Consider the following 19,675-nt stretch of genomic DNA (forward strand, 5'->3'; position numbering starts at 1 on the left):
TTTATAGTTTGTTTTTTTCTCCTTGATGTCGTATCTTTGGTTATTCAACTGGCTATATTGCTCTTTTTTTTTCTTCTGCACGGGGAATCGACGGCAGAAGTGCAAACTGCTACATCTGATGCCATGGTACACAGTTACCTGGTGCATAAAGAATCTTACACAGCAAAAACATACAAGAGCACCGTGTAGAAAGGCCTGAGAGCTGTTGGGGCAAGAATTATTCAAAAAACAAACAAAACCCTTTAGATTATTAAGAGCTTTTTATTTATTTATTTATTTTTAGTTCCCAAGCTAAATCATGTAACAGTGTGACCTGCACACCATTTAATAGATATCTATCACACACACACACACACTCACAAAACAGTGTTCGACTCGGTACGGTTTTTTTTTTTTTGGGGGGGGGGGGGGGGGGGGGGGAGGGGGGGGGCGGCGGCTCATTTTTCAGTACAAAGTTTACACACACACACACACACACACACAGCATCTGAGGCAGCCACAATGAAAACTGTTTATGATCAACGAATTTTTATTTGAACTTTGAGAAACGATAAGAATGTAGTCAGCTGCAATTCCAAAGCATTCAATTTTTACTGGCATTGTTTTACCTGTAAAACAGTGGCCGTTGCTTAAAGAAAAACCACAATAACTTTGTTCATCTGTCAGACATAGAAACATTGAATGCCAAGCGATGAATGTATTTTCAACATATTCCATTCAAGAATGAAGACAAAAGCCAACCTTATGAACTTGAAAGTGAATAACAAGATGAAAAGAAAAAAACAATGAAGACAGGGTTGTCGTGAGAACGTTTTTATACTACTTACAAACGTGTAAGGTATACACGCACTCCCAGAGAAAGAGAGAGACAGAGAGAAGAAACAAACGTCACAGGCATTGAAAAAAACAACATCAGAAACACAAAACAAAAGAATAAAACAATAGTAAAACGGGAAATGATAAAGTTTTCAATCACTATTGTCCATTCTTTATGTTGAATAGCCAGTGAATGCCTGACTTGTTGCAAAGAAAAGATTAAGATCTGTCAATGTGTATTCATGGCACACCGGCCTTCACACCATGATAGACTTGTGCACATCGCTGCACTTCCTGCGGCGGGTGGTTCGCCCGGATGGCATCTCTTGACTGTTGCTCACCTCAAATTCTGCCTGTGAAAGGGAAACCAACAAACATGGGGTCAGAAACCGCGTTAATTCGGCGTGTGGAATCTAACAATGTTCATGTGTTGTGATAAAAAGCCATGTAAAATGACATGTGAAGTTTAGCAAAATTTTTCGTACACTCGGTATCATTAGCAGTTTTATTTCGTTAAGGTTCGTTCCGAAATCCAAAAATTCTAAAAACTGCTTCCCACTGACTTGCTGGAAGGCAGGTTGTGTTTGGTGAGTAGACATGACCTAATTTTTCTTGTTCACAATTAAAAGGAAAGAAATATAAATTCTGGACAGAACACATACAGTGATACTAACTACACCATCAACGTGTTTACTGCATATAAAATGTCCCCTAAGGTGGACACTGTATTAACTGGAATGAACATAAATGAAAAACTGAATCGATCATTTGTTCGTCAGCCCGTTGTGGTCTGGTTCGTGCAGATCAAAGAGATCTACCATGTGTTACGATGTGCTTGAAGCGATGGCAACGTCTCCTTTACCGCCGAAATAAAAGAATAATCGAGAAACACACAAAAACACATAAAAACACACAAAAAACATTATTTAAACGGTGTTATCACGTCCAGTGCAATCACGTCATTTATCGCACGAAGAAGAAAACAGCATTAAATATTAACTTTAGTCAAGTGACGGCAGATGCGTTGCAGCCATGGGGATTAGTCTGTTTGCTTCAAAACTGAACATGCATGGTTCAATCCCGCCCGCGTGCCTTTTTTTCTCTCCCAAACTTATTTTATAATTGTGATATCTAATACAGAACGATTTTTAACGATTTACCTTTTCTTTCTCTCATCATAATTCCTTTACTGGATAAAGTGTGAAGCACAAGTGAGTCTTGAAGGCTTTGCCTCTTGTTTTTTTTCTGTCATCAAGGGTATTTAGTTTACAATAAAAGTAGATTTATTCTTACAGAACTTTGTCAGAGACAACCTTTTTGGTGCCCTGGGTTGTTTGGGTTTTTTTTTACGTGCGCTAAGAGAATGCTGCTCGCGGGGCCTTGGTTTATTGTTTCATCGGAATGACTAGCATCCAGACCACCACTCAGTCAAGTGGACGGAGGAGTGAAAATCCTGGTCTGTAAGTGGACACTTGCTTCCTAGTCGGGCACATTACAAGTAACGTCACCACTCTAGCATTCAATGAACTCACCCTCTATCCAAAGACGAGAGATTTAGGGATAGATAGGGGAGTGGGGATGTTCGTGAGAGCAATAGAAAGACGTTATAAAACATAAACCTGCTAGCAAATGACAACAGCGACACACTCATACACACGCATGCAGGCAAGCATAAACACACACACATACACACACACACACACAGAGGCAGGCAAGCATAAAACACACACACACACACTTACATTGAATCCAAAGCACTTAAAGTGAAAACTCGTTAACTTAAGGAACAAGACATCTACGTGTCAAGAAGTGCTGTTTGCTTGCACAACTATTGTCAGTGCACCTCGCTTCAACACTATGTGATTTTTATGTGTGTGTGTTCGTGTGTGTGTGCGCGCGCGGGGGCGCGCATCCGCTTTAGGGTGTTCAGTCAGTGTCCACAGACAGTAGTTCGAGTGAATGTACAGTAACACTGTGTGGCGTCACACTGGTAGGTATATATATATTTCACCTGGTCCACTTTAGAGAAAGCTCGCTTTTGTCCTCGTCTCTTGCTGTTCTCTTTGTTCGTGTTGCCCGAGGTGCTGGCTTCGTCGTTCTTCGCTGTCAGCACGGCCTGTGGTGGCTTCTGTCGGCAACAGTTTTGATCACAATTTTTCTTGTTTTTTTAACGTTTTCATAAAAATGTTGATATGTGACCTCGGGAATTCACCATCAGAAAATATATTTCTCTGTCAGTCATTCACTGAGCATATTCTTCTGTTTTCAACCCATATTTATGCAGGCTATCTCCGAAGTTGTATTTCACCCATCGTCTATCCGGGTACGCACACCCTGTCTAGTTTCTTTCCTTCTACCTTGTGCGTGATTGCGTTTGTAGTGGATAAATTATTCTTTGCACACACACACACACACACAAAGTGATCTGTATAAAAAAACAAAAACAAAGAAAAAGCAAAATATATCGCCCAGATTCTAAGCAGCCTATTAGTTATAAAAAATTTGAGAGAGAGAGAGAGAGAGCACAGCGGATACGGCAGAATCAGGCTATGCGTGTCGATGCGCATCAACACTGAAAAAAAGAAAGAACTGTCTTTATCGTTGTCAGAACGATACAGAATTCCAAACACATACTTTAATCATTATGGGCGCACAAACTTACCTGCACTGGCACAAACAAAACCCACGAATAAACAACATAAAGAAATACGTCTACATATGGATCCAAGGTAGAATCTAGGTGGCATCTCAAAGCACTGGTCAACAGGTATGTAGCGTCTAAACTCTTTCCATCATCATAATAAACAAACTGGTCATGTATTGTGTTACTTGACCAGCGATTCTTCATGCTAATTCTTCGAGGTCCACAACCTTTCGTGTTTAAAATTTTGCTCATGTACAAGCATTCAGCAATGAGAATGGGTAATATTTGGTTTGAGTGACAAACATCAGTACTTCTTTTATTCGCTTATGAGTGAATTCCCAATGATCTTACCTACATCAGAATCAGAATCAGAATAACTTTATTATCTCAGTATATATCATTAGGTTCTGACTTAAGGACAAAGCGCAGTTCAGGGTCACGAAGAAAGCAGGTAATCAAACCATACCTTTTGTGCAGATGAAGAACGGAGTTGATGGCTGTGCAGACTGATGTTCGCTGCCTTTTCCGTCACATCACACAGCTGCACATACACCACACGATCATAAAGAATATGTAAAGAAACAGGCCCCACTGATTTACCTGCTCTTGCTACAGTTTTCACCCAAAAGCTTGATAATCGTTTTTTCTTTCTTTGTTGAGTCCATACCATTCGTTAAAAACCGTGGTTATTGTCGATTTTACAATATTCTTGGAAATATCTAATTGATACTGAAACAGATCCGTTTGGTTTGATAAAAAAAAATGATACTGGGTAGTACTGTGCAGTATTTCAGAAAATATTGGTGTTTCAGTTTTTGAAAGGTTATTAAATGCTCAACCAGTTAGTTACTACAGGGAACTGTACATTTTGGTACTGTAAGGACTCACTGAAACAGACGCGCGCGCGCGCGCGCACACACACACACACACACACAAACACCTCTCTCCACAAATACACACACACAAAAACACCACGTTACCTTTGACTGAACGTCCGAGTGTTTGTTGCTGGCAGACTGTTTCAGCTCTGCCTTGCTGTCTGCATCCTTTTTCAAAACTTTGTTATTGTCTTCTGTCGTGTCCATTGGGCCAACTTCTTCCTGTAAGTTGTTGGGGCACATTTGAATATGGACAAAGTATCGACAAAGAGAGAGGTAGAGAAAGAGAGAGAGAGAGAGAGAGAGAGAGAGAGAGAGAGGACAGGGAAAGTGATAAAAATGGAGGGAAGAGAGAAAGGGGGTGGAGAGAAGGAGAGAGACAAAGGCAGCCAAGTCAATTTTATTTTATTTACGAAGGTAATAGATGAGCATGGAACATGCTTTTTTACATCCAACCCTTGCCCTAAAGAGGGACTAAAAAAACTATTGGAACAGTAGTCGATTACTCTTGTCCTAAGACATTAACCCGTTACTGAATACTGAAGAGTGTGTTAATTATAAAACTCATCTATCCCACCTTTTTCGTGTCGTTCTCTTTGTTGTGTTCATCGGTTGGCTTTGGAGGTCTGAAGTAAGCTGGGATGCCTTCCTTTTCTAGTTTATTTTTCAGTACCACTTTACCCAACCTGTAAAAAAAGTAATGGACATTGTCTTAGTGCTGGAAAACAAAAGCTAACATCACACGACAACATTCCTGTTCAGTAAACACAAAAATCATCCCGGAAATTAACAAAAGCATGCAATAAGAAGTTACAACCACTGCAATGATGGCTCATACAACAAAACAAAATACACTGTATTAAAACACATCGCGATGCAGTGAACGTATCAGTGAATACACCGTGTCGCCAGTTCGTTCTGAAAAGAAAAATATGTCATCCGTGTATAACAATGTTTAAATAGGCACCAACAATCAATAACCATGTGTTCGTTAGTTACTTACAGTCGGGTTTAACATTGATACCCGTCGACAACCATCCCAGGAAATTGGGAAACGGGAACCTATTTAGCAAAACGCTGACACTTCCAGACCTACAACACTGTTAACGTCAATTTTTATGTTAGGTGTGTGGGTATATTTTCTGCTCTTGTGGGGGTGAAAACATTATGAAAAGGAAAACACGCTGTAAAACGTAGCTTACTTTTTCTATTAATATTTCGCGAAAAGCAAGGCCATACCTTTTGTCCTTGGTTGCGGCGAGGACGTTGTAAAAAGAGAAACACAATGTAACACGTAGCATACTTTTCTAACGATGTTTCGAGGAAAGCACGGGACATGCCTTTTATCCTTGGTAGGAACGAGGACGCTGTGAAAAGGAAAATACGCTGCAACACGTAGCTTACTTATCTAACAATATAAGGAGTATCCAACTCCCCTTTTTTGTTGTTGCTGTTGGTTGCAGTGAGGACGTTGTGACAAGGAAAACACGCTGTAACACGTAGCTTACTTTTTCTAACAATAATATTCCGCGAAAAGCTGGAGTATACCTTTTGTCCTTGGTAGGAACGAGGACGTTGTGAAAAGGAAAACACTCTGTAACAGGTAGCCTAATTTTCAAACAATATTCGGCGAAAAGCAAGGATTACCTTTTGTTCTTGGTTGCGGTGAGGACGTTGTGAAAAAGAAGACACGATGTAACACGCTGCTTACTTATCCGACAATATTCCGTGAAAAGCAGGGGTATACCTTTTGTCCTTGGTAGGAACGAGGATGTTGTGAAAAGGAAAACACGCTGTAAATCGTAGCTTATTGTTCTACCATTATTTCGCGAAAAGCAGGGGGTATATCTTTTGTCCTTGGTAGAAGCGAGGACGCTGTGAAAAGGAAATCACGCTGTAATGCGCAGCTTACTTTTTTGACAATATTTCGCGTAACCTACTTTTTGACTCACTTGTGTAAACAAAGTGAGTCTATGTTTTAACCCGGTGTTCGGTTGTCTGTGTGTGTGTGTGTGTGTGTGTGTGTGGTAAACTTTAACATTGACATTTTCTCTGCAAATACTTTGTCAGTTGACACCAAATTAGGCATAAAAATAGGAAAAATTCAGTTCTTTCCAGTCATCTTGTTTAAAACAATATTGCACCTCTGGGATGGGCACACACAAAAAAAATAATGAAGCCTAATCATATGCAAACTGCATTTACTATTATATTTGTATTTTTTGTATTTTCTAAACTTGGCACTTTGATCTGATATTCTGACCCAACAACTAGAGCAGTCATTATTATCATTTTTTGTTCAAACAGGAACTTCTTTTGCTAAGCATGGAAGTTTTATTTATTTTGCAAACGTTTTGGTGCAGATAGTAAAAAAAGGGAAATTACTCTGTAATTAATGCTAGGGGACTTAATTTGCTTTAAACTGATCTTTCTCATCTTAAACATTACATTTTGAAATTATACTCAATACATAAAAAGCTTGGATTTTTTTAAAAAGTGTATGACAAGTGAGTCTTGAAGGCCTTGCCTCTCTTGTCTAATAATATTCCGCGAAAAGCAGGGGTTACTTTTAGTCCTTGGTAGGAACAAGGACGTTGTGAAAAGGAAAATACACTGTACCACGTAGCTAACTTTTCAAACAATAATATTCCGCGAAAAGCTTGGTGTATACCTTTTGTCCCTGTTAGGAGCGAGGACGAAGCCTTCCTTCTCCAGGCGCCGCACGAGGCCCTGCGCCACGTTGCAGTCCACGCCCAGTCTGGCGGCCAGCTGCTGGGGCAACAGGCGGCTGAACTCCATCACCGCCACCAGGGTTCTCCTCCACAGGCACGTGGCCTGCACGTGGGACAGCGTGTGTGTGTGTGTGTGTGGATGTCGGTGTACACGAGGAGTATTGAGCAATTAAAGTGTGTGTGTGTGTGTGTTGGTGGGGCGTGGGGAAGTGGCGTGATGGGTAGTTTGAGCCATCGGCAAGAGCGGCATGAGACCTGACATAGTATTCCACTCCAAGGCAACAAACAAGGCGATTCTGATAGAGCTCACCATGCCATACGAAAGCAGAATAGAGGAAGCTCACATCTACAATACCGAGAAGTATGCTAGTCTAGCCAGCAGCCTGAGAGAATCTGGCTTCCAAGCCAAAGTCCTTACCACAGAGATTGGTGCAAGAGGGTTTGTGAGCGCATCTGCCTACAGCCTCATGAAACAGCTGTCGATTTCTGGCAGAGAGAGAACACGGGCTCTCAAGGCAATAAGGCAATTGCAGAAGCAGCAGAAAGAGTTTCAGTTGGATCTGGGCGAGAAGGAATGAAAGTAAACTTCATAAGGATTACGATAGCTCAGTGGTTAAAACGTCTGCCAGAAAAGGTGATTCAGTCCTGAAGTGGCGACATCCTGGAGGCGCGGGTTCGAACCTGCTGAGGACCAGGAAAGAAAAAAAAGGCGGCAATACAAGGGCATCCAAGAGTCATGACCTGGGTGTGTAAGGAGTTGAGGGCCGAAACACTTGACTGAGGGGGGCTTCTTCTCTGAAGACCTTGTACTGTCCAGCTCTCCCTAGAGTTTCTTATCACACCCACATCACTTCACTGTGTGTAGAAAATACTGGGAGGGATTGAGTGTGCGGTATGTATATCATTGAGTGTGTGTGTGTGTGTGTGTGTGTGTGTGTGTGTGTGTGATGGGGCGGTGGGGGTGGAGATGGGGGGCGTGGTGGGTAGTTTTAATCATTTCACTCTCTGTGGAAAATACTAGGGATTGTGTGTGCGGTGTGTATGTGAGGGAGTGTGTGTGTGTGTGTGTGTGTGTGTGTGTGAGGGGGAGGGAAAGAGAGAGATTCAAGATTCAAGATGGTTTATTCAGTTAAGGTCATAGACCCATTTGAACAGGGGACAACAAGATGCTGTATGTGTCATTGTAATTGTTACTGTAAACAGTGCGACTTCTTCCATCACCAGCTTCCAATAAAACTACGATATAGTCTCTCTTAATAACTGAAAATCTTTATAAAGATACAAAGCAAAACTGCATTATATAATATTTTCATCATCCGATGACATCAAACAAAATATGTCTCGTCTTCTGTACCATTTTAAAACAGGGGGCATATACATTCTACAAAAACATTTTGTATCAAACCATCTTTTGTTTGCATATAAACCAAACGAACACGGGGTGTATTTGAGTGTTTGGGAGACATACATACCTGAACCGCTATGGAGTTAAGCTCTTTCAGATAGGGATCGGTAGGCTTTCTTGTGCTGTCCGCCTGCACGCGTAAACAAAACCCACATAAACAAACATAGGTTTTTGTCTGTCAATATCTTATTTCAAACACATATACACAAGCACGCGCGTGCACACACACACACACACACACATACAAATGCGCGCACACGCACACACACTCTCTAACACACGCACACATATATACATACATTCGCACACAGAAACAGACACAAATCAAACCAAATTAAATCGATTAAAAATGAATCGTACAATCCAACCGCTGCATATCCACAATAGCGTTTTTAAGGATTGTGGCACTGACATTATCATGATATGTACTCAGGGACTTACGCTTCCAGAATGTCTAACCAACTTGACTCAGGCCGGGCCCAGATCCATTTACGCACACACACACGCGCACATTCACACACATATGTGCACAGTCACACACGCACACACACACACAGATGCGCGCGCGCGCGCATTCACCGTGACACACATATGTGCACATTCACACACACACACACACACACACACACACACACACACACACAGAGGCAAAAACTGTGTCTTGGTAACTAAATCACCTTGGCACAGAAGTCACAGACAAGCTTACACAGACACAGACACACACAGACACACAGAGGCAGGCAGACAGTGTCTGTGTAACTAAAAAAACTAATCACCTTGGCACAGGAGTCACAGACATGCTCACACACACATACACACACACATACACACACACACAAAGAAGTGTGTGTTAAAAAAAAACTGAATCACCTTGACACAGGAGTCACAGACATGCTCCTCGGGAGCATGCTCCTCACTCAGGATGCAGAAGCACACGGCGTGCTGCCACTGGCTGCACACGTCACACACGATCATCAGGCCGTCGTCCTGCCACACAGCACAGCACGGCACGGCATAGCATTACTTCACGACACACAGAGAGAGACAGAGAGGTTTATATTTAATGGGACAGGGAAGGGACAAGGTGCAGAGGGGTGCAGAGACAGACAGACATACACAGAGAAAGACAGTGGAGGGGAGAACGAACGAACGAACGAATGAAATTTCATTTCAAGTGGGTAAGGGAATAAGTACAAATGCTTTTTTTTACATCCGGCCCTCTGGGGGAAATGGGGTAAGAAAAATGTATGCACAAAAGCAAATTAATTATTAAGTATGTAGATTTACATCACATACTTTTATACATCAATAACATTATATGTAGAGGACAAAGACATGTAAGAGAGAGAGAGAGGGGGAGAGTGAAAGAGAGAGAGAGAGAATATGAACAAAAGAGAGAATATGAAATCGGCAATGTTTCATTATCATTGACAATATTCTTTTGTGAAGGGACACAGTATTTGGACAAAATGAGAAAGAGAGAAAGGTCTGAGAGAGTGAGGGGGGTATGGGGGGAGAGCATGAATGGAGAACAGAAGAGCGTGACACTGAGAAAGGGAATGACACAAGGACAGCGAAGAAGATAGAAGTACTGAGAGACGGAGAGAAGCGGAGATTCAGTGAGAGAATGGGAGAGAGAGGAAAGAAAAAGAATGAGAGAGACAGAACGAGTGAGAAGGGGGGGGGGCGAAGAGCACAGGGAGGAAAGCGGAAGGATAAGGGGTAGAGAGGAGGCATGACAGAGAGAAAGGGAATGAGACAAAGAAAGGGATGGAGAGGGAAGAGAGAGAGACACAGAGAGAGAGAGAGAGAGAGAGAAGAAGAAGGAAAGAAGCTCTTGATTAGAAAATAATAAGATCATCTCTGTACTTCTAGAAAGTAACTGATATTTTTCTACTGTTATTTTTCGTGTTTTTCACAGGGAAAGCAGCCTAGCAAGGGTGTGAGGTATGATAGTCAGTCGTGTTCGACTATGACCATCGGAACAGCAGAGGAAGTAACTGCTGTCCCAACTATCTGGACTAGTGGAGAGTGTCTTGCCCAAATTACACTCCCACTCGCTCGGCCAAGAGGGTTTTAGGACAGTCGGCGTTGGGATGGTCCCCAAAGGTCAACTAGCCCCCAAGGCTGCAGCACTAAGAGCCAGTGCAATTTTGCCTCCTAGTTTGAGAGTCAGAGTCCTTGACAAAAGACTAAGCTGTCAGGGGTACTGACCTCGTTACACCCACATGGACAGGACACTCTGAACTCGTCTTCCTTAGCGGAGTTGTCTGTATCTGCAGTCATCTTCCCCGTTTCTGACGCCGGGAGGGGTAGCATGTAAAAAAAGGGGACAAGAAAAGACGTGAAAAGAGAAAGGAAAGAATAAAACAACAAAACAGTGACAGAATGCACAGAGAAGAGGAAGGGAAAAACACAAAAAAGCAACGACAGAATGAAAGAAAGAAAAGGAGAAAAAAGTCTTAAAGAAGAGTGTGGGATGTTGGTAAAGCAGTGAGAATGAGAAGGAAAGAAAACAACAACAGCAACAGCAACAAAAAAACAAGGGAAAAAAAGTTTGAAAGAAGAATCAGTATGGGTTAAGCAATGACATTAAAGACAACGCATTTATCATTGTAAAATTAAGATCGATGATAACATCAGAATAATGCGATTCTCGTATTTTAGGATCAACAATATTTTTCATATCCCTTTCAAGCGAAGACCTGCCAATCAACAGAAACCTAAACTTACTGGTCTCAAGAGATCAGACCATCAAAATCCGTCTGAAGACAATGTACGCTCTCTCTCTCTCTCTCTTCCTTTCTCTATCGTGCACAAACCGTCCTCACTCAACCACCGATACGTGTTGAAATGCTCGCGCGCTTGTGTGTGTGTGTGTGTGTGTGTGTGTGTGTGTGTGTGTGTGCCCATTGAGCACATCTGTATGGAGTCCTTTAGCACTGATCACCTGGTTTTGCAGGACTACTGACAGGAACGACCGCCTCCTTGAGCTGGGCCCCTGGTCCACTGTTGGCGTTGCCCGTGTCCTCGTGTGCATCCTCAGCTCCTGGCTGTCGGGAAAGTTAAAGGTTAAAGGTATGAATTAATGATATAGATAATTACATAGCGCCTATCCTCGGTCGGAAACCAAGCTCTAAGCGCTTTACAAACTCGGGGTTATTTGCACAACAGGTTGCTTACCTGGGCAGAGCCGATTGACGGCTGCCATTGGGCGCACATCATTCCTTTCCTGTGTCATTCAATCAGATTTCAGGCGCGCACACATACGCACTCAGACAGACATGTAACATTTTATGTGTATGACCGTTTTGTTTATTTACCCCGCCATACAGGCCATACTTCGTTTTCAGGGGTGATCATGCTGGGTATGTTCTTGTTTCCATGACCCACCAGCGCTGATATGAATTACACGATCTTTAACGTGCCTATTTGATCTTCTGCATGCATATACACACGGAGGGGATTCAGGCACTAGCAGGTCTGCACATTATGTTGACCTTGGAGATCGGAAAAATCTCCACCCTTTTCCCACCAGACGCCGTTACCGAGATTTGAACCCGGGACCCTCAAATTGAAAGTCCAACGCTTTAACCACTTGGTACCATCCACTTTGAGCACCATCGGGGTAGCCAGTTCACATCCACTGTGTCTACCGCTCGGCATAGGGAGGCGGGGCCCAATACCCTCCTTCAACCGTTTCAACCTTCCCCTACCGAAGTCGGGTACCCATTCACAGCTGGGTGATATGAGGAAAATCGGATTAAAGCGACTTTTCCAAGGGCACAACACCTTGCCGAAACGGGCAGGCTTTAAAGCCTGATTAAAGTGAACACTGGATCAGAAGTCCAACGCGTAACCGATTCTTCTACGGCGCCTCTGTTATTAGGCGATGCACATTCTCGTGTACTGCTTGTCGTGGCCAGCTTGATAATACTGACAGTGAGGAGGTTATGGCAGTTTACTTGTTCTGTATAAATCTCATCACTGGGTTATCAAAGAATAGGTTAGATGTATAACAAGCATTCTACTTCCTGTGTGTGCCAGTGTGTGTGTGTGTGTGTGTGTGTGTGTGTGTGTGTGTGTGTGTGTGTATGTGACCTCATGGGACAGGCTGTCATGCTCTATATTCAGTCCACTGTTGATGGGTTGGCACACAATGATGGCGCGCGCGCGCGTGTGTACGTGCATGTGTGTGTTTGTGGGCGCGCACGCGTGTGCGTTACCTGTTGGGACAGACCGTCCTGCTCCATGTCAAGCCCGCTGTTGCTGATGGATTGACCCCCAGTGATATCCCCTGATCCCTCGTCCTTGAAGTCGAACTGCTTCTTGTCCGTCTTGATGCGCATCTTCACGCCGTGGAAAGGCTGCACCAACAATTCCCATTTAAAGTGTTTCCACACTGTGTCTACAATTCCTTTTTCTTATTTACGTTTATTTCTCTTAATTGTGCCAGATAAACATGCAGGTACTTACGTGCACTCGGAAACACACCCGCACTCTCAAATACTCAAGCACACACGAACACATACACATGCACACACGCACGCACACACACACATATGTATATGATATATATATATATATATATATATATATATATATATATATATATATATATATCACATTCCCCTTTTTAAGGCGATCAAAACACGTGCATGTCCATACATGTTTTTTGTTCCATTCAGAGTTACTGTGATTTTATTCTATTGTTTTGTGCAAAATTGGCAAGGACTAGCAGGAAAACACAAGCATAGACCAATACTTGCATATGTATTGAGTACCATCCAACGTAAAAAAACAACATCATATGAACGCACAGCTGCAACGACTCACAGTTTTGTTGTCTGTCAAACTTTTAGTCTATTCCCGTCTTTTCCATGCCTTTACCGCTCAGACACTTCATAAGAAAAGTAGCTATGCTGATTCCAACAGAATCCAACTTTTCAGGCAAGATGACGGACGATGCAACGCAAACAAGCTAACAAACAAGCTGTAAGGATGCATATATAGTCAACAGCAGACAGTGTTTCTCAAAACGTCGACAAACAGTGGAACATGTACCGTGGCGACATCGCCAAGTTTAATGTTGACGGGTTCGTCTTCAAACTGGAAGCTGTCAAAGTTGGACGACTTAAAGCCTGGAGGCTCGTAGTCCGCGGGCGTCACTGCAATCACAAAACCTTTCATTAGCAAGAGCATTTAGCAAAATTTCATTAGCTACCTTTCATAAGCAAGATCTTTTTTTTTTGCTATTACTATTTTATCTCATTTATTTATTTATTTCTGTTGGTACTCCGTCTCGGTGGCATTGTAATTTTATTAGCTACCTTTCATAAGCAAGATTTTTTTTTTTTTTTTTGCCATTACTATTAATTTTTATCTCATATATTTATTTATTTCTGTTGGTACTCCGTCTCGGTGGCATTGCCTTGAGCCAGTTCAGGCCACCAAATGAATCCCATACACGCATGCCATAGCCAAACCTGTTCTTTTGCAGTCCCGACCACACACACACACACACACACACACACACACAAAGAGCGCGCAGCATTCATTCTGATTCTCAGTCCAGGATTATCACACGCTTCAGAGACAGGACAAAGCAGGCACTATGCAAACGAAAAAAGCCAAAGTTACACTCCATACCTTCGTCATAGTAGAGAATCTTCATTGTCATCAAAACATTGTCTGGCAGAGGCTGCAGACTCTGAGTCAGAACAATGATGGTGCGTAGCAGCTGTATAGTTTCTTTCTTTGTTTGCTCTGTGCCATGTACGCTCGTAATCTTTTTCCCGTTTCTGCACATCATTGGGGAGGGTGGATTTTATGTGCGTGTGCGTGTGCGTATGCGTGCACCCGCATGCACACGCGAATGAAAATCTCAGTTTGCTAGTATGGTTCCACATCCGTGAATGGATCGCCATAATGTTATTCCCACACAAAACAACAAACACACTGTTCTGTGTTCTTTGTTCGTTTTCCTTACTGTTTAACAGTGAATTTATCCTGCCACACATACAATAATCATGTGCTCTAGCGCTGGAGAGAAGTGTTAAGAGAGAGAGAGAGAGAGAGAGAGAGAGGAAGAGAGAGGGTACGGAAAGAAAGGATGAAATAGAGAGGGGGAAGATAGAGAGGAGGGGAAGAGAGTGGGGGAGAGGGAGGGAGAGAGGGGGGGGGGGAGAAAGACTGAGACTGAGATAGACACAACCAACCTGTACACATCGACTCCACACTGGGTTGAGTATGAGAACTTGAATGTGTATGATTCGATCACAGTCTGCAACAGGAAATCGAGAACAACCTATAGCTCACGTCAGTCCTTCACCTTGGAAACAAGACTGCATTGATATTGGTCACGCCTATCATACGTGTCCAAATACAAGTTGACGTAACAATAATTATGTATCGTGACTACTGTTGTACTGTATTGCGTGGCATGGCGTCAGTAGTTTCACCTGGCACGATGCTGCACTGTACTAAATGTGAAGTATTGTATTGTATTGTATTGTATTGTATTGTATTGTATTGTATTACAACATAATAACATTTTCAACATTCTTCATTTAATTTTTTCTCATGATTTATTCTCCCTTAAATCTATGTCTATATGCACATGGTTAAAACTGCTTTCCTATAAAATCCGGACAGCACACAAATTACAGCTAATTTTCTTGTACAATCCGGATAACATTTATAATGGAATTTCCTGTAACATCTGGGTAGCACTTACAATTAATTTTCCTTTAAAATCCGAATATCACTGACAATTGAATTTTCTGTAAATCCGGATTGCACATACAACTGATTTTCCTGCAAAATCCGGATATCACTGACAACTGAATTTCCTGTAAAATCCGGATATCACTTACACCTGATTTTTCTGTAAAATCCGGATTGCAGTTTCAACTTATTTTCCCGTAAAATACGGATAGCACGGAGACAATAATGTGTCAAACAAATATACTTTTCTATTGCTTGTCCATTAATTATTGTTTTTGTCAAAACCGATTTCCTGTCATACTTATTGTTCGCCAGTTTATGTTGAACTAAGAAGTGGACTCACACACAAAGTGAATCTGGCACACTGATTATGTTGATTTACGTAGTCCATCAAAAAACAACTTCCCGGAGCAAAACACAGTATTAACGGAGAGCTATGGGTTTCGCGGGGAGAGACACGCTGTCGGTTCGTCGCTTTTATTTCATTTCATAGTTACGTGGAATTAAACTAGTGTTTTACACAAATTACAGTTTGGTAGTTTGTCCCGTCTTTTGAACAAGAGGTCGGCTATATCAAAATAGGCTTACAAGTTTTTGTGAGGCTAAGTGACATGATTATTGTTATGAAATTGAGAGACACCATACTTACTTGTGGATCATCTGGGTCAACATAAATCTGAAACGAACAAACAAATCAATGAATAATTTTTAGTAGTATTGCATGTACAAATGGAAATAATCCTTGAACTGAATAACAGCATCTATTCTATGTTGTGTTCACAACTGCAGTTAAAAATGTGCAGACATGCAGAAAGTCATACAGCTCTAACATTGCTCTATCTGGGCTAAACGCAACGAGAACAAACACTGACAAAAACAAGTATCTTTTTCAGCATTTATGTTTGGAGACTGATGCTAATCAAATAATCACTGTATCTTCAAAATTTAATGTGGTTCATATCGATTAAGTGTCCCATCTTATATTCTGCAAAACAAAAGCAAACAAAAATACTGAACTTGGAACACATATCCGCGCACATACACACATGCATTCCACACACCCAGAAATAACCATGCCAATGTCATCAATTGAACAACTGTTGGTTTTTTTTATCCATACACCCATAAACAACAACAAAAAAAGCCGGATATTGCATGACAACATACCCCGATCAGCAGCATCCGAAGCTGAAAATAAATAGAAAAGTTAAACACGAATTCAGTTTTGTAACACATAAGCAAACACAAAAACAAACTTAATGAGAGACAAACAAACAAAAGAGAGATATACACATAAAGACAGACAGACAGATAGAAGGAGACAGAACTCAGAACTCAAAACGTTCTTTATTTAAGGATTAAGATTTTAGGCGTGGCCCTTTCTTCCAATCTATATAATATTAATAGCACACAATGCTGTCCAGAGATAGATAGATAGATAGATAGATAGATAGATAGATAGAGAGAGAGAGAGAGAGAGAGAGAGAGAGAGAGAGATTCACTCCTTAATTTAAGGTATGCCAACATGAAAAAAAAGAGAGAAAGAAATGAACAAATAATTGAAATATGAGAGTTGTTATCTTATATGTACCTGTGGTATACCTATGGTATGGTATGTGCACATATGTGTGTGCTGTTCTGAACTTGTGTACATATTCGTGTGTTTACGCGTATTTAGGAGATTTTATATTACCGGCCAACCACTTAATAATTCTAGTACCATTATTGACAAGATAGATGTCTTACATATTTCTTATCCAAGGCGTCGAAGCACCCCTTCACCCACTTGATAACCTGAGAAGCACCAGGACATGAGCTGTCGTCCCTCAGAATCTTCAGATTTAGATCTGTGAAGAGGTGACTACAGTCAGCCAACTGCTCAAACACTGACTTCCAACAGCAAAACTTTTGGTACGTGTAACACATATCTTCAACCCAATACATTTTACTGCTCCCCATCTTCAACCCAATACATTTTAATGCTTCGCATCTTCAGTCAAGCTGATATAGCTAACTGATTCCCATCTTTAACCCAATACAGAATACCGCTTCCCATCAACCCAATACATTTTCCTGCTTCGTAGCTTCCAGCTAACACAGCTTACAGATTTCCATCTTCAACCCAGTATAGTATACCGCTTCCCATCTTCAGACCAATACAGTATAATGCTTCCCATCTTAAAACCAACACAGATTATCGCTTTCCATTTTCACCCCCATACACGTTATCGTTTCCTACTTTAAACCCTACACAGTTGACCACTTTCCATCTTCAACCCAGTACAGATAACCACTTCCCATTTTCAACCACATTTTACCGCTTCCAATCTTCAACCCTATACAGTTGACTGCTTCCCACCTTCAACCCTACACAGTTTGCCGCTTACCATCTTCATTCGCACTCACGAGCGTGCACATTCACATCTACGTAGTCATATAAGTACACACACTGAATGGTACAAAAGTGGAAGACAAATATTACCAACCTCCTAAGCGTCTGTCTCCATAAGCACGTTCTGGGAAAATGGCTCTGAGGTAGGTGATGTTTGAAATAGCAACTGCCAACAGTTTTTTCGCAAATAAAGCAGACTGTTGCTCTGTCACTTGCTCCACTGGAAACATGGACGCCCACTGTTGAAAACACAGCAAACGATATATGAACAATCCATAATATTTTGATGTTTTATGGTTGTCATTATTTTTATTTTTTATTTTTTTATCAACATAAACTGATCAACACACAAAAGCATGAACACAATTGTAATCAATAGCACACAATGCTACAAACACTTACAAACAATAAACAACAGCACACGGTTTGCTATTAAAAAAAAAAATCTTTAGAATTAACGAAAAGGGTGCTGACTGTTTGCTCTCTTTGAGCTTTAGTACGCGGGCAACGGTTGTCCGTCCTAACACACACATACTTTTTTTTCTTGAGCATGTGCATTTGGGGAGAAGGGGGCGAGAGAGTGACAGAAAGACTATGACATATTCTTTATTTTCGGGGATAATCGATCACCGCGTGTTTTTGTTTTTGTTGTTGCTTTTTGTTATGTTTTTTTCATTCACTCCTCGCCCAATATAGGACATACTTATACATTACACAGTAAGGAAGAGAGAGGGAGAGAGAGAATCACAGCGAGGGACGTAGGAATGGTTCCTTACCGTTCCAGTTTTCTCCTCGGGTCTTACCATCTGGGATGTGGCCATTTTCTACTGTTTAGCAGTTTTCTGTAACAGTGCGTGACATGGTTATCCTTGTGTGTGTGTGTGTGTGTGTGTGTGTGTGTGTGTGTGTGTGTGTGTGTGCTATTTCAGCTTCTACAGCCATCGTCAGACATCCATATGTCTCAACTCACATATTCCTGTTTTGGTAGGAGAGACAGAGACAGACAGAATGAGAGAGACTGAGACAGAGAGAAGTGGTAAACAATAAATAATTTCTTGTCTACTACTCCTCTTTTGTGTTTTCTTCCAAATGCAAGAATCAATATTCTCGAACAACTTAACTGGGATAATTATTGTTGCTACAGTTAGACGAAGGGGCATAATTCAACCCAAAGTTGTTTGCACTACCAATCGGCAAAATGGTATGAATTATGTACCTTTGTCTGATTTTTCTTCTCTTCGTATCGCTAATCTTAAAGTAAAAAGAATAAAAAATAAAATAAGAAATAATGAATTTTGTTAAAAGATAAAAAACAAACAGTAACTGCGGAACACGCACGTACGTACGCAAGTGAGCACGTCGCCACACTGTGGTGTCTACAAGTATTGCGTTTTGTCAGACAAGAGTGTACTGGCTATAATTATTATGACACTGCATGTTTACTGTTTCAGTACAAATCAACACATTGTAGTACTTAATCAATGTATACATGGTTTGATTTGAAAACACTTTTTATTGTATAAAAATGACGATGATGACAACGATAATATGATGATGATGATGATAACAAAATAGTATTTTGACGGGCGTTCACAGCGTAACTGATTCGTAAAAACTTATCGGTAATCATAACCATGTGTCATAATCAAGAAGGCAAAATGCGTTTCAAAGACAGAAAAAAATAAGAACAGTGCCATATTCGTCGATATTACACTGCTGACGATTTTATTTCTTTAACAGAAATCGATATTCATCAGTTAACTTTTATCTGTTTTCAGTGTTTGTTTTTCGATTAACAGTTAACTCGGTAGACCATCAAGTATAGCGCTGCCAGCAGATTTTGATTCGTCATGTAAATCAAATGTATCTAAAACGTAAAAGGAGATACTTAAGATGCCAGAGAAAATTCAGTGACCACGATGGAAAATAATTACTGAATCAGATTTTAAAAGGACTACCTTAAAATGACTTTTAAAAAAATCTGTATTATTCCCTACTTTTCTCTAGTGCATTGTCGTAAAGGTCTCTCACCTTTTGTTTCGCTGATTTTTTTAATGCTATGCCTCAGTAACAAACGGTAAG

The 19,675-nt window shown here is 41.2% G+C and overlaps 1 protein-coding gene across 1 annotated transcript; it reads right to left on the minus strand.

The window, feature by feature from the left end:
* Positions 1-533: 533 nt before the first annotated feature.
* Positions 534-19,661, minus strand: LOC143286420 (uncharacterized). Its single transcript, XM_076593980.1, has 20 exons — positions 19,625-19,661; positions 18,370-18,435; positions 17,688-17,832; positions 16,948-17,048; positions 16,369-16,389; positions 15,851-15,877; positions 14,694-14,758; positions 14,125-14,276; positions 13,540-13,643; positions 12,702-12,842; positions 11,426-11,528; positions 10,690-10,772; positions 9,346-9,462; positions 8,543-8,605; positions 7,010-7,173; positions 4,916-5,024; positions 4,441-4,560; positions 3,927-4,001; positions 2,828-2,944; positions 534-1,169 (listed from the first exon to the last, which is right to left on the minus strand). The coding sequence occupies exons 2-20, from the start codon at positions 18,412-18,414 to the stop codon at positions 1,074-1,076; spliced, it is 1,848 nt and encodes a 615-aa protein (XP_076450095.1). The 5' UTR covers positions 18,415-18,435; positions 19,625-19,661; the 3' UTR covers positions 534-1,073.
* Between the last annotated feature and the right edge of the window lie 14 nt (positions 19,662-19,675).

This window comes from Babylonia areolata, chromosome 10, assembly GCF_041734735.1.
Source record: "Babylonia areolata isolate BAREFJ2019XMU chromosome 10, ASM4173473v1, whole genome shotgun sequence".
NCBI lineage: Eukaryota > Metazoa > Mollusca > Gastropoda > Neogastropoda > Buccinidae > Babylonia > Babylonia areolata.